General features: G+C 47.7%; 1 protein-coding gene across 1 annotated transcript in view; it reads right to left on the reverse strand.

Annotated features, from left to right (window-relative positions):
* Window positions 1-16,191, reverse strand: part of wnt9a (wingless-type MMTV integration site family, member 9A) — an 84,828-nt gene that overhangs the window by 26,968 nt on the left and 41,669 nt on the right. Inside the window, exon 3 of the mRNA XM_078398481.1 lies at window positions 10,844-11,109. Coding sequence (XP_078254607.1) covers window positions 10,844-11,109 — 266 coding nt within the window. The remainder of the gene's footprint in view (window positions 1-10,843; window positions 11,110-16,191) is intronic.

Raw genomic sequence — 16,191 nt, forward strand, 5'->3', positions numbered from 1 at the left:
GGGGAGAACGTACAAACTCCGTACAGACAGCACCCGTAGTCAGGATCGAACCCGGGTCTCCGGCGCAGTAAGGTAGCAACTCTACCGCTGCCCATAGAATCAAAGAGTCATATAGCACTTAAACAGGCCCTTCAGTCCAAATCGTCCCAGTCGAACAGGATGCCCCATCTAAACTAGCCCCATTTGCCTGCATTTGATCCATATCTGTCGGAACCTTCCCTACAGACGGCTGTGGAGGCCAAGTCAGTGGATATATTTAAGGCAGAGATAGATAGATTCTTGATTAGTACGGGTGTCAAGGGTCATGGGGAGAAGGCAGAAGAATGGGGTTAGGAGGGAGCGATAGATCAACCTTCATTGAATGGTGGAGTAGACTTGATGGGCCGAAAGGTCTAATTTTACTCCTATCACTTATCACCTTATGACATTAGGACCAATCCATGTACCTGTTCAAGTGTCTTTTAAAAGTTGTTATAACACCTGCCACAACTACCTCCTCTGGCAACTTCTCCCGCCTTCTCCCCCATAACCCCTCACACCCGTACTAGTCAAGAACCTATCAATCTCCGCCTTAAAAATTTCCACTGACGGCCTCCACAGCCTTCTGTGGCAAAGAATTCCACAGATTCACCACCCTCTGACTATAGAAATTACTCCTCATCTCCTTTCCGGTCTGTGTTTAGCAGAGTTGGAGGGCTGAATGGCCTTCCTATTGTCCTATTCCCTTCCTAAGGCAGCACGGTGGCGCAGCGGTAGAGTTGCTGCCTCAGAGCGCCAGAGACCAAGGTTCGATCCTGACCTCGGGTGCTGTCTGTGCGGAGTTTGCACGTTCTCCCTGTGACCGCGTGGGTTTCCTCCGGGTGCTCTGGTTTCCTCCCACATCCCAAAGACATGCATGTTTGCAGGTTAATTGGCTTCTGTAAATCGTAAATTGCCCCTCGTGTGCAGTGAGTGGAAGAGAAAGTGGGAGAACATAGAAGTGGTGAAATAGGTGATCACTGTTTGGCACCGACTCGGTGGGCCGAAGGGCCTGTTTCCACTCAGCATCTATAAACCACACTAAAAATCTAATCTAAACTCCACAGGAGTAGAAATCTCTTATTTTGCCCGTATAATCCTAGTGAATTGGCAGCACCTAGCTGGCCACTCCCTCTTCTCCCCTCTCCCATCGGGCAAAATGTATAGAAGTGTGAAAATGCACACCTCCAGATTCAGGGACAGTTTCTTCACAGCTGTTATCAGGCAACTGAACCATCCTACCACAACCAGAGAGCAGTCCTGAACTACTATATACCTCATTGGTGACCCTCGGACTATCCTTGATCGGCTTTACCTTGCACTAAACGTTATTCCCTTATCATGTATCTATACACTGTAAATGGCTCAATTTTAAATGTGTATTGTATTTCTGCTGAATGGTTAACACGCACCTCAGTCCACGTGACAATAAACTAAACTGAACAGAACTGAATCGTTTATTCCCCTGCGTAGGAAGGAGATGCAGATGCAGGTTTATACAGGATGTATGCAAGAGAGAGTTAGATTTAGCTCTTAGGGCTAACGGAATCAAGGGATATGGGGAAAAAGTCGGGACAGTGTATTGATTCTGGATGATCAGCCATGATCATATTGAATGGCGGTGCTGGCTCGAAGGGACGAATGGCCTACTCCTGCACCTATTTTCTATGCTTCTCTGTTACACCAAAGATGGACACAAAATGCTGGAGTAGCTCAGCGGGTCAGGCAGGCAGCATCTCTGGAGAGAAGGAACGGGTGACGTTTCGGGTCGAGACCCTTCTTCAGATGTCTTGTCCCAAAACGTCACCCATTCCTTCCCTCCAGAGATGCCGCCTGTCCCGCTGAGTCCCCCCAGCTTTTTGTGTCTGTCTTCGGTTTAAACCAGCATCTGCAGTTCCTTCCTACACAGCCTTGAACGTGTTCTCCCCACCCAAGCGTGTTCTCCCCGCCCTGGTGTCAGTGCACCTGGCCTCTGTGTCGCTCTATGTGTGTGGGCCGGCGTTTGGCGACTAGGGAGAGGGAGGGGGTGAGATAGAGCACACGCACAGACGCACGCTCACACACACACAGATGCAGGCGAGGGGAGGCAGTAGGGCAGACAGGTGACCCAGGCAAAACACAGGAAGCAAGTGTAAAGTGCATGTCTGAGGGCTGTGGCTGTAATGGAAGAACCGACAACATTTGGGAACAAACAGCCTGAAGGAATTCAGACTAAAGTGGATGCTGGCATACTTCCCTCTGCCTATTTCCCCCCCTCTGCCTCGCTCCGTGTGTTTCTGCTTCAGAATGGCTTCTTTACAAGTCCCATGTTAGCATCAAAAAATCTTGAAAGCCCATATTAGGTTTTCTTCCACTACAAAGGGGAATGTTTTTGGCAATTCCTGGGCTTTATTGAAATCAGCTGGAGACTGCAAAGTCCCACACTGATGTGAAAATCCAGGCGTGGTCCACAAATCTCCTCGCTCGAAGTTGGGCCTGCGCAATTAGAGACACTATTTAGTTTGGAGGTGCAGCGTGGAAACAGGCCCTTCGGCCCACCGAGTCTGTGCCGACCATTGGTCACCTGTTCCCACTAGTTTTGGTTTTAGATTTTCTTCAGTTTATTGTCACGTGTAACGAGGTACAGTGAAAAGCTTTTGTTGCGTGCTACCCGCTGCGCCATCTTGCCGCCCATGATTTCCCGCACACACGATATCGCTGCCCTTCTGACATCAATAAAAATAGTGACACAAGGCTATCTTCTTAAACCAACTCTACCAGCAGCACAGTGGAGCAGCGGGTAGAGCCGCTGCCTCACGGCGCCGGAGACCCGGGTTCGATCCTGACCTCGGGTGTTGTCTGTGTGGAGTTTGCACGTTCTCCCTGTGACCGTGTGGGTTTCCTCCGGGTGCTCCGGTTTCCTCCCACAACCCAAAGATGCGCGGGTTTGTAGGTTAATTGGCCCCCTGTAAATTGCGTTCGAGTGTGTAGTGAGTGGATGAGAAAGTGGGATAACATGGGATAGTGCAAACAGGTAATCGATGGTCGACATGAACTCAGTGGGGACCATGAACCTGTTTCCATGCTCCATCTCTAAACTCTAAAGATCAGATAATACCATATATAAATATAATCACTCCAAACTCAAGTACAACAGGTAGAGCAAAGGGGAAGATACAGAGTGCAGAATATAGTTCTCAGCATTGTAGCGCAACAGATCCAGAGACAAAGTCCAATGTCCGCAATGGGGTAGAGGTGAATCGGACAGTGCCCTGGCTTATGGAAGGGCCATTCAGAAGCCTGATAACAGAGGGGAAGAAGCTGATCCTGAGTCTGGTGGTGAGCACTTTCAAGCTTCTGCACCTTCTGCTGGTCAGGAGCGGGGAGAAGAAGGAATGGCCGGGGTGGGACAAGTCTTTCATTATGTCCAATCAGGCAAGAGGCACAGAAGTGTGAAAACGCACACCTCCAGATTCAGGGGCAGTTTCTTCCCAGCTGTTATCAGGCAACTGAACCATCCTACCACCAACTGGAGAGCGGTCCTGACCTCCCATCCACCTCACTGGAGCCCCTCAGACTATCTTGAATCAGACTTTACTGGACTTTCTCTTGCAACAAACGTTATTGCCTTTATCCTGTAGGTGTGCACTGTGGACAGCTTGATTAGTTTAGCTGAGAGATACAGCCTGGAAACAGGCCTTGCGGCCCAACGATTACACGCTGATCCATGATCTGTCATACACGTGTTCTATGTTATCCTAGTTTTTAAGGTCGTAAGTAATAGGAGCAGAATTGGGCCATTCGGCCCATCAAGTCCACTCCGCCATTCAATCGTGGCTGATCTATCTCTCCCTCCTAACCCCATTCTCCTGCCTTCTCCCAATAACCCCTGAAACCTGTACCGAGGGGCAATCTTACAGGGGATTGCATTGGACCCTGTGCCTCACCCTAGAGTGGCTCAGGTAGCCTGATAACAGGGGAAGAAGCTGTTCCTCAGTCTGGTGATGTGTGCTTTCAAGCTCCTGTACCTTGTGCCGAAGGGTAGTGGGGAGAAGAGGGACTGACTGGGCTGGGACAAGCCTTTGGTATCCTTGCACTGTAGGCTTCACTGACAAGACAGCCATTTAGTGTTCATCCTTGGGTACTAGAGTAGCTAGCTGTGGGTTTTACTGAAGCCACTGTAATCTTAGTGGTTTTCAATAGACCTGAATGGCTGGTTTGAAATATTCCCCCACTTGCCTGAGTAAGTTTATTTACCCAATTCAAGATTTATTTAACTAAGGCATTTTCGTGTTTGTTTTCATGACATCTCTGGAAGCACATCATTTATTTTACGCACCCTGAAATGTTGGTCTCAGCATTGCCCTGGGAGTTTCTCCTGTTTACTTTAGTTCAGAGATGCAGCGTGGAAACAGTCCCTTGGGCTCACCGAGCCCGCGCCGACCCACCGGCCACCACGTTCACACTAGTTCTATGTTATCCAACTTTCTCACCCATTCCCTGCACACTAGGGGCGATTTACAGAGGACCGATCAGCCTACAAACCCACCCGCACCGCAGGCCTCTGGGATGTGTGAGGAAACCAGAACACAGAGACTCTTGCCCAGAGTAGGGCAATCAAGAACCAGAAGACATAGGTTTCATATGAAGGGCAAAAGATTTAATCGGAATCTGAGGGGTAACGTTTTCACACAAAGGGTGGTGGGTGTATGGAATGACCTGCCTGAAGAGGTAGTTGAGGCAGGTACTATCGCAATGTTTAAGAAACAATTAGACAGGTACATGGTTAGGACACGTTTAGAGGGATATTAGACCAAGTGGACCCGTTGGGCCCAAACCTCTCCTGCATTGGTGCAGCACCCTCTCCTCTCCCCCCTCTCCTCTCCCCCCTCCCCTCTCCCTCCACCCACTCCCCTCCCCTCCTCTCCTCCCCCCCCACTCCATCCCCCTCAACCTCCTTATCCTCCCTCCTCCCCCGCTCCCTCCCTCCCTTCCCTTCGCCCCCCCCCCCTCCCTCCCTGCCTAGGTGATAGATTTAAATTTTAAAATGTGAATAACTTTAAATTTCAATAAAACCACCATTTTTACCATTAAAGTGATGACGGTGAGTAAAGTGGGCCTAAAATTGTCGCGCTATCGTGTACCGCTTTGGCTGAAGTTCAGTCACAAACAAGATAACAAACGAGAGTTTTAGTATATAGATGTACCAAACGCAGGAAGGTGGGACAATTGCACATGGGATATGTTTAGTTCAGTTTAGTTTATTGTCACGTGTACCGAGTTACAGTGAAAAGCTTTTGTTGCGTGCTAACCAGTCAACGGAAAGACAATAAATGATTGTAATCGAGCCGTCCACAGTGTACAGATACGTACATGACAAGGGCTTTCTTTTAGAAAGGGGGTGAGGAGGAACTTCTTTAGTCAGAGGGTAGTTAATCTATGGAACTCATTGCCACAGAGGGCTGTGGAGGCCAAGTCAGTGGATATTTTTACGGCAGAGATAGACAAGTTCTTGTTTAGTGCGGGTGTCAAGGGTTATGGGGAGAAGGCAGGAGAATGGGATTAGGAGGCAGAGATAGACAACAGACAATAGACAATAGGTGCAGGAGTGGGCCATTCGGCCCTTCGAGCCAGTACCGCCATTCATATCATCATATCATATATATACAGCGCGGAAACAGGCCTTTTCGGCCCACCAAGTCCGCGCCGCCCAGCGATCCCCGCACATTAACACGATCCTACACATATTAGGGACAATTTTTAATTTATTTTTACATTTACCCAGTCAAATTAACCTACATACCTGTACGTCTTTGGAGTGTGGGAGGAAACCGAAGATCTCGGAGTAAACCCACGCAGGTCACGGGGAGAACGTACAAACTCCTTACAGTACAGCACCCGTAGTCAGGATCGAACCTGAGTCTCCGGCGCTGCATTCGCTGTAAAGCAGCAACTCTACCGCTGCAATATCGTGCCGCCCTTCAATGTGATCATGGCTGATCATTCACAATCAGTAACCCGTTCCTGCCCTCTCCTGTCCAATCAGCCATGATTGAATGGCGGAGTGGACTCGATGGGCCGAATGGCCTAATTCTACTCCTAAACTTGTGAATGTGAATAACATTCAGTGCAAGGTAAAGTCCAGTAAAGTCCGATTAAGGATAGTCTGAGGGTCTCCAGTGAGGTAGATTGTGGGTCAGGACCACTCTCTATATGGTTTAGTTGCCCGATAACAGCTGTGCCACTGTGACACCCCCACTGTATTATTAAAACCCATTAGTTCTCGTCGTGTTGAGTTTGCATTGGTGAAGACTGCATCACTCCAGGAAGAACCCTGTCAAATTTCTGGAATGTTCCAAAGCAAACAGGAGTGGTATCCGTTTGGTTTCAAACGTGGTAAACTTAATTTTCAATTACATAACAAAATAAACACAGCCTTGGGCGATCACATTTAGTTTTAGTTTAATTTAGTTTAGAGACGCAGAGCAGAAACTGGCCCTTTGGCCCACCGAGTCCGCGCCGACCAGCGATCCCCGCACGCTAACACTATCCTACACACACTAGGGACGATTTGCACTCACACCAGGCCAATTCACCCACAAACCTGTAGGTCGTTGGAGTGTGGGAGGAAACCGAAAAACGCAGAGAAAACCCACGCAGGGTCACGGGGAGAACGTACAAACTCCGTACAGACAGCGCCCGTAGTCGGGATCGAACCCGGGTCTGTGGCATTGCAAACGCTCTAAGGCAACAACTCTACCGCTGCGCCATCTTGAATTCCAGGAGCACAGGTTTTCACTGGATTGGTCCGTGCTGACCACCTGCTCATAGTTCTATGTGATCCCACTCTCTCATCCAGTCTTGACACTCTACAGCTCAATTTACACAGGCCGATGAACCTACGAACCCACACGTCTTTAGGATGTGGGAGGAAATCGGAACACCTGGAGGAAACCCACATGGGCGCAGGGAGAACGTACAAGCACCACCCGGGCAGCACCCGAGGTCAGGGTCGAAACCGGGTGTTTGGCCCTTTGAGACAGAGGCTCCGTGCAAAGCCTAGATTTCCTGAGTTTGGGAAATAAATTATACACAACTATAAACATATTCTTGGAAAGACATGAAGCCTGGGACAGTTTCTTCCAAAGAGACTAGAGGAACAAGATGGACCACTCTGTTGAAATCGCCTGTACTAAAGTGTAGTACGCAAAGGAGCCATTTTAGTAGGCAAAACTCGACGTTCGCTATGCCTCTCGCAGTGTAATCAGTGTTGTGGGGGAACAGTGTGTGTGATGATACCATTAAAATGCAGAATATATCTCATCTATCAACTCACTGATTGTTGTTATTTTTCTTTTTAAATGTTTCTGCAAGTTTCTGCCTACTAAAATGGTGCCATGACATACTACGGTTTTTAGGGTCGAGTGGTCTATCTTGCTCCTCTAGTATCTTTGGTTTCTTCCCAGCTGAACATCCTATGACTGACTTGAGAGCACTCCTGAGATATAATAAACCTCACTCGAGATTGTGGCATTATCTTTCATCGGACTTTGCAGGACTTTACCTTGCACGAAACGTCATTAATCACGTCTAGTCTTTCCACTGACGGAATAGCACGCAGCAAAAAGCTTTTAACTGTACCTCAGTACAGTGATAATAAACTAAACTGAACTAGGTACGTAGGATTTTGCATCAATCAATTGACCCTGAAGTCTAAACAATAAACTGATAAACTAAACTAACTAATAAAGTAAAGTGAAAAGCTTTATTTTGCATGCTATCCTATCAGATAATACTGCACCCCTCATTTCCTTTGAAACAAATCTGTGTAGAAAATAATAGAAACATAGAAACATAGAAAATAGGTGCAGGAGTAGGCCATTCGGCCCTTCGAGCCTGCACCGCCATTCAATATGATCATGGCTGATCATCCAACTCAGTATCCCGTATCTGCCTTCTCTCCATACCCCCTGATCCCTTTAGCCACAAGGGCCACATCTAACTCCCTCTTAAATATAGCCAATGAACTGGCCTCAACTATCTTCTGTGGCAGAGAATTCCTCAGATTCACCACTCTCTGTGTGCAGTATTATCTGATAGGATAGCATGCAAAATAAAGCTTTTCACTTTACTTTATTAGTTAGTTTAGTTTATCAGTTTATTGTTTATACATTAATGACTTAGATGAAGTGATTAGGGATTAATCACTTAGATGAAGTGAAGGGATCACTTGCTATTGAGGGCGTGCAGCGTAGGTTCACTAGGTTTATTCCCGGAATGGCGGGACTGTCGTATGTTGAAAGGCTGGAGCAATTAGGCTTGTATACACTGGAATTTAGAAGGATGAGGGGGGATCTTATTGAAACATATAAGATAATTAGGAGATTGGACACATTAGAGGCAGGAAACATGTTCCCAATGTTGGGGGAGTCCAGAACAAGGGGCCACAGTTTAAGAATAAGGGGTAGGCCATTTAGAACGGAGATGAGGAAGAACTTTTTCAGTCAGAGAGTGGTGAAGGTGCGGAATTCTCTGCCTCAGAAGGCAGTGGAGGCCAGTTCGTTGGATGCTTTCAAGAGAGAGCTGGATAGAGCTCTTAAGGATAGCGGAGTGAGGGGGTATGGGGAGAAGGCAGGAACGGGGTACTGATTGAGAGTGATCAGCCATGATCGCAATGAATGGCGGTGCTGGCTCGAAGGGCTGAATGGCCTACTCCTGCACCTATTGTTTATTGTCTATTGAAAAAAAACGTTCTCATCTCGGTCCTAAAAGACTCCCCCCTTATCCTTAAACTGTGACCCCTTGATCTGGACTTCCCCAACATCGGGAACAATCTTCCTGTATCTAGCCTGTCCAACCCCTTAAGAATTTTGTAAGTTTCTATAAGATCCCCCCTCAGTCTTCTAAATTCCAGCGAGTACAAGCCGAGTCTATCCAGTCTTTCTTCAAGTCTATCCAGTCTTTCTTCAGATGTTCTTGTTACAATGTTTGCAACATGACTGGGGCATTTGGTTCCTTGAGGTTGTTCCAAGATTCATCAAGGTTATAGCTGATTTTCTCCACGCCTCTTAATCCCATTGCCCCTCAAAAACAGAGCATTGTAGCTTCTAAATATTCTCTTGACTTTGTCCCATCAACTCTTACAGGAAGTGTTATACTCTGCCAAGGTTTGCTGAGGTCATTTGGATCAGTCTGAAGAAGAGTCCTGAGCAGAAATGTTCTCTGTCTATTCCTTCCCCCGATGCTGCCTGGCCCGCTGAGTTCCTCCAGCCCCTTGCGCCCAGGTTTCAGTTTAGATTTTTCATTGTCATGTGGGCCAAGGTACAGTGAAGAGCTTTGTTTTGCATGATATACAATCAGTTCAGATAACACCAAAGATAGACACAAAGTGCTGGAGTAACTCAGCGGGCCAGGCAGCATCTCTGGAGAACATGGATTGGTGACGTTTCGGGTCAGGACCCTTCTTCAGACCCGATACTATCTCACCAGATCCGATGTGCTCTAAATAAATACAATCAAGTCAAACTCAAGCACAACAGGTAGAGCAAAGGGAAAGATACAGAGTGCAGAATATAGTTCTCAGCATTGTAGCGCACCAGTTCCACAGACAAAGTCCAATGTCCGCAATGGGGTAGAGGGAGAGTGAAGGGGGAGATAGAGTGCAGAATTAGGTTCGGAAGAGTGAAGGGGAAGACACAAAGTGCAGATTATAGTTTAGTGACATTTCGGGTCGCGACCCTTCTTCAGACTGAGAGTCAGGGGAGAGGGAGACACAGAGATATGGAAAGGTAAGGTGTGAAAAACGAGAGGTCAAAGGGGACAAAAATGCAAGGAAAATGAAGGATAGATCATCGTTAGCTAGGGGATGACAACGAGGCATATAGAGATAAACTTTAATCAGGAGGTCAGTCACACTGGTCAGAGAACTAGGATGGGGGAGGGATGGAGAGAGAGGGAAAGTAAGGGTTACTTGAAGTTAGAGAAGTCAATGTTCGTACCCCTGGGGTGTAAGCTGCCCAAGCAAAATATGAGGTGTTGTTCCTCCAATTTGTGTTGGGCCGCACTCTGACAATGGAGGAGGCCCAGGACAGAAAGGTCAGTGTGGGAACGGGAGGGGGAGTTAAAGTGTTTGGCAACCGGGAGATCAGGTAGGTCCAGGCAGGGTGGAGAATATAGTTAGGGAGAATATAGTTATGAAGGGGAAGAATGAAGGGGGAAGAGTGAAGAGGAAGAGCAAAGTGGGAGAGTGAAGGGGGAGATTGATGGGGAAAGAGAGAAGGGGGAAGAGAGAAGGGGAAGAGAGATGGGGGAAGAGAGAGGGGGGAAGAGAAAGGGGGAAGAGAGAAGGGGGATGAGAGAAGGGGGAAGAGAGAGGGGGGAAGAGAGAGGTGGGAAGAGAAAGGGGGAAGAGAGAAGGGGGAAGGGAGAAGGGGGATGAGAGAAGGGGGAAGAGAGAGGGGGGAAGAGAGAGGGGGGAAGAGAAAGGGGGAAGAGAGAAGGGGGATGAGAGAAGGGGGAAGAGAGAGGGGGGAAGAGAAAGGGGGAAGAGAGAAGGGGAAGAGAGAAGGGGAAGAGAGAAGGGGGGGAAAGAAAAGGGGGGAAGTGAGAAGGGTGGATAGGGGAAGAGAGAAGGGGGGTAAGAGAGAGCGGGAAGAGAGAAGGGAGAAGAGAGAAGGGAGAAGAGAGAGGGGGAGAGAAGGGGGAGAGGGGGAAGAGAGAAGGGGGACAAGAGAAGGGGGATGAGAGAAGAGGGATGAGAGAAGGGGAGAAGAGAGAAGGGGGGAAGAGTGAAGAGTGAAGAGTGAAACATGGTGAGCCCACAGTGCTGGTACCAGGGATCTCTCACCTTGACACCAACATTGGTGTTGTGCAGGTCCACGCGTGCTCGTAGATCCTTGTTGGACTTCTTCTGCCCCATGAACTCCTTGACAAACTTGTTGCTGTACTTGAGGTTGTCCCCGCAGCCGCCCCACTGCCAGGCCTCGCGGTTTTCCAGATCTGGGGCTTCGTCACAGGTGCAGCGCTCCATGCGGCCGGCACTGCAGGCCTTGGCCAGAGCGTGGGTCAGACCCGCTGAGGAGATGGCGTACAGGAAGGCAGTCTCTTTAAACCCTGGAGCACGGGGGAGAAAGTAAAGACCTTTAACACCCCCATCAAGAAGGCACTGTAACTGCAGCTACCGGGTGTAACATTGAACACATTAGGAGCGATTAAGGGCGGCAGAGTGGTGCAGCGATAGTTTAGTTTAGTTTAGTTTAGTTTAGTTCAGGGTCAGTAGAAGGGTCTCGACAAGAAACGTCATCCATACCTTCTCTCCAGGGAAGCTGCCTGTCCTGCTGAGTTACCCCAGTTTTTTTGTGTCTTTCTTCAGTTCAGTTCAGTTTAGTTTAGATTAGTCTAAGTTCAGTTTAGTTTATTGTCACGTGTACCGAGGTACAGTGAAAAGCATTTGTTGCGTGCTATCCAGTCAGCGGAAAGACAATACATGGTTACAATCAAGTCGTCCACCGAGGTACACTAAACTAAACTAAACTAAACTGAACTAAGTGTAAGAGTCAGGAAGTTAGTATAATGCAGGTTTAGGGTCCTGACCTGAAACGTCACCTATCCATGTCCCCCAGAGATGCTGCCTGACTCGCTGGGTTACTCCACTTTGTGAAACGTCACCTAACCATGTCCCCCAGAGATGCTGCCTGACTCGCTGAGTTACGCCAGCACTCTGTGGCATTGTATAGGCCTTTGGTTAGGCATTCGGAGTTATGCATGCAGTTCGGGTCGTTCATGTACCGAAGGATTTGATGGCTTTAGTTTCCTCAGGGGTACATTTTTCTGTACCCTGGGTAAAAGACTCACGCTACCCATTCCTCTCATGATATCATGCATCTCCACGTTCACCCTTCAGCCTCCTGCGTTCTGAGGAATAAAGTCCCAGCCTGCCCACCCTCTCCCTGTAGCTCAGACCCTCGGGTCCTGGCAACATCCTCGTAAATCTTCCCCGCACCCTTTCCAGCTTGGCAACACCCAGAGAGTTGTGAATCTGTGGAAATCTCTGCCACAGAAGGCAGTGGAGGCTAATTCACTGGATGTTTTCAAGAGAGAGTTAGATTTAGCTCTTAGGGCTAACGGAATCAAGGGATTAGGGGCGGAAAGCTGGAACTGGGTACTGATTTTGGATGATCAGCCGTGATCATATTGAATGGCGGTGCTGGCTCGAAGGTACTCCAAATGCGGCCTCACCAAAGTCTTGTAGAATTGTTTATTGTTTTAAATGCCTAGTGAGATGCCGAGAGGGTTAAATAGTTTCGGCGTTGTGGAATCGTTTGATTTGAAATTGATCCCATGGGTCTGTATTTCAAAAGATTGTTATGGAACACTGGAGCATATTTAGAAATTAGGCTGACACCTTTTACTGTTCAATTTTCTTTTCACGTACTCAATGATGCCCCATCTGCCCTCAAGACTGGGGTTAAAGGATCCAATGACAGCATTTTGAAGCAAAACACTTGCTGTCTATACATTCTACAACTGATGTTTAATTCAGGGCAGGAAGGAACTGCAGATGCTGGTTTAAACTGCAGATAAACACAAAGTGCGGGAGTAACTCAGCGGGGTCAAGCAGCATCTCTGGAGAGAAGGAACGCGGACTCGGTGGGCCGAAGGGCCTGTTTCCGCGCTGTATCACTAAACTAAACTAAACTAAACTAAAGATAATCACAAAATGCTGGATTAACTCAGCGGGTCAGGCAGCATCTCTGGAGAGAAGGAATGGGTGACGTTTCGGATCAAGAGTCTCGACCCATTCCCTCTCTCCAGAGATGCTGCCTGACCCGCTGAGTTAATCCAGCATTTTGTGATTATCTTTAGTTTAGTTTAGTTTAGTGATACAGCGTGGAAACAGGCCCTTCGGCCCACCGAGTCTGTGTCGACCAGCGATCCCCACACATTAACACTACACTACACACACCAGGGACTATTTTTACACTTACACCAAGCAAATTAACCTACAAACCTAAGAGAGACACAAAAAGCTGGAGTAACTCAGCGGGACAGGCAGCATCTCTGGAGAGAAGGAATGGGTGACGTTTCGGGTCGAGACCCTTCTTCAGCTTTTTGTGTCTATCTTCGGTTTAAACCAGCATCTGCAGTTCCTTCTTACACATAACCAACAAACCTATACATCTTTGGAGTGTGGGAGAAAACCGAAGATCTCGGAGAAAACCCACATGGGTCACAGGGAGGACGGACAAACTCCGTACAGACAAACACCCGTAGTCAGGATGGAACCCGGGTCTCTGGCGCTGTGAGGCAGCAGCTCTACCCGCTGCACCATTGTGCTGCCCGATGATGTTACATACAAATTCTTACTTTAACAATGCAGGCCTTAATCTCCTCTCATACTATCTTTCATCGGACTTTACTGGACTTTATCTTGCACTGAACGTTATTCCCTTTATCATGTATGTGTACACTGTGGACAGCTCGATTGTAACCATGAATAGTCTTTCCATTGACTGCTTAGCACACAACAGGGCGGTCACGGTGGCGCAGCGGTAGAGTTGCTGCCTTACAGCGAATGCAGCGCCGGAGGCCCGGGTTCGACCCTGACTACGGGCGCCGTCTGTACGGAGTTTGTACGTTCTCCCCGTGACCCGCGTGGGTTTTCTCCGTGATCTTCGGTTTCCTCCCACACTCCAAAGACGTACAGGTTTGTAGGTTAATTGGCTTGGCAAATGTAAAAATTGTCCCTAGCGGGTATAGGATAGTGTGTTCATGGTTAATGTGCGGGGATCGCTGGTCGGCGCGGACTCGGTGGGCAGAAGGGGCCTGTTTCCGCGCTGTATCTCTAAACTAAACTAAACTAGACAGCTTTTTGTGTCTATCCCAAACTCTAGACAGTGCCATGACTGATGAACTCCTCTCCTTGACTGGGCGTACTGACTTTAAGTACCTTGTTAAAATACATGGATTAATGCATTGGGCAATAGGTTACAGTTAAGTAGTTGTCATAAGCATCACCTCTCTTTCAATATGCTCCTCCCCCACTACAATAAGTCTGAAGAAGTCAGGTTGTGCGGGCTGGGTCTCCTATTCCTTGGAGCGCAGGAGGATGAGGTGTGATCTTGTCGAGGCACACAAAATCATGAGAGGAATAGATCTTGTAGATGCACAGTCTCAGAGTAGGGGAATTGAGGACCAGAGGACATAGGTTCAAGGTGAAGGGGAAAAGATTTAATAGGAATCTGAGGGGTAACGTTTTCACACAAAGGGTGGTGGGTGTATGGAACAAGCTGCCGGAGGAGTAGTTGAGGCTGGGACTATCCCAACGTTTAAAAAACAGTTAGACAGGTACATGGATAGGACATTTATTCACAAAATGCTGGAGTAACTCAGCAGGTCAGGCAGCATCTCGGGAGAGAAGGAATGGGTGACGTTTCGGGTCGAGACCCTTCTTCAGACGTCTCGACCCGAAACGTCACCCATTCCTTCTTTCCCGAGATGCTGCCTGACCTGCTGAGTTACTCCAGCATTTTGTGAATAAATCGATTTGTACCAGCATCTGCAGTTATTTTCTTATACTACATAGATAGGACAGTTTTGGAGGGATATGGACCAAATGCAGGCAGGTGGGACTAGTGTAGTTGGGACATTGTTGGCTGTTGTGGGCGAGTTGGGCCGTAGGGCCTGTTTTCACACTGTATTACTCTATGGCTCTATGACTCTAAGAAACATGCCGACCTGAAACAATGCCTATCCATGTTCTCCGGAGATGCTGCCTGACCCGCTGAGTTACTCCAGCACTCTGTGCAAGAAGCACATTCAGCAAATGGATAATGGTATGATAGTTTGCTTTGCCTTATCATTGGATAGTGGGTGAGTCCAGGACCAGAGAACACACAGCCTCAGAATAAAAAGATGCATCTTTAGAAAGGCGATGAGGAGGAATTTGTTTAGCCAGAGGGTGGTGAATCTGTGGCATTCATTGCCACGGGAGGCCAAGTCAATAGAGATTTTTAAGACAGAGAGAGAGAGATACTTGATTAGTACTCGTGTCAGGGGTTATGGAGAGAAGGCAGGGTTAGGAGCGAGAGATAGATCATCCACGAGAGAAGGAACGGGGTGACGTTTCGGGTCGAGACCCTTCCATCAGTCTGAGGAAGGGTCTCGACCTGAAACGTCACCCCATTCCTTCTCTCCAGAGATGCTGCCTGACCCGCTGGGTTACTCCAGCATTTTGTGTCTACCTTCGATTTAAACCAGCATCTGCAGTTCTTTCCTACACGAGCTAAATCCAACTCTCTCTCTTGAAAACATCCAGTGAATTGACCTCCATTGCCTTCTGTGGCAGAGAATTCCACAGATTCACAACTCTCTGGGTGAAGAAGTTTTTCCTCATTTCAGTCCTGAATGGTCTACTCCTTATTCTTAAACTGTATGACCCCTGGTTCTGGACTCCCCCAACATCGGGAACATTTTTCCTGCATCTAGCCTGTCCAATCCCTTAAGAATTTGAAATGTTTCTATAAGATCCCCCCTCATCCTTCTAAACTCCAGTGAATGCAGTTGAATGATAGTCGAATGATACTGAAAATGTCAGAAGAGGTTTTTTTTCCCCCTTTCTTTGCGATTTGTAAAGTAGAATGCAAAGAGGGTGTAGTTTACGTTTTAATTAGGTGATATTGCATATGTGAGGCTTATCTGAAGTGTGCAGTTTGTACAAGTTATAACTGGCCTCATAAATCAGTGGACTGCTCACCAGATGTGCCATGTAATAAACTCATAACCTTTCTGCTGGCAAGCCGATTGAAAATGGAAAAAATAATTACAGTCAAATGTACTTGTGCTCTTGGACTAAAAATGCTATTTTAATTTCTTTACTGAAAAAAATTTGAGGTCAAATTTAATTGCTGTCTCAGTGGAAGAAATAGTTGAGATCAAGTCTTTAGCTTCATGATTAAATGTTCGTGTCACAAAGTGGTCGTTGCACTAATTTGTCTGAACATTAGTTTAGTTTAGTTTAGATTAGAGATACAGCGCGGAAACAGGCCCCTTCGGCCCACCGAGTCCGCGCCGACCAGCGATCCCCGCACACTAACACTACCTCACACACACTAGGAACAATTTACACTTATACCAAGCCAATTAACCTACAAACCTGCACGTCGTTGGAGTGTGGGAGGAAACCGAAGACCTTGA

The sequence above is a fragment of the Rhinoraja longicauda genome, chromosome 4 (genome assembly GCF_053455715.1).
Source record: "Rhinoraja longicauda isolate Sanriku21f chromosome 4, sRhiLon1.1, whole genome shotgun sequence".
Lineage (NCBI taxonomy): Eukaryota > Metazoa > Chordata > Chondrichthyes > Rajiformes > Arhynchobatidae > Rhinoraja > Rhinoraja longicauda.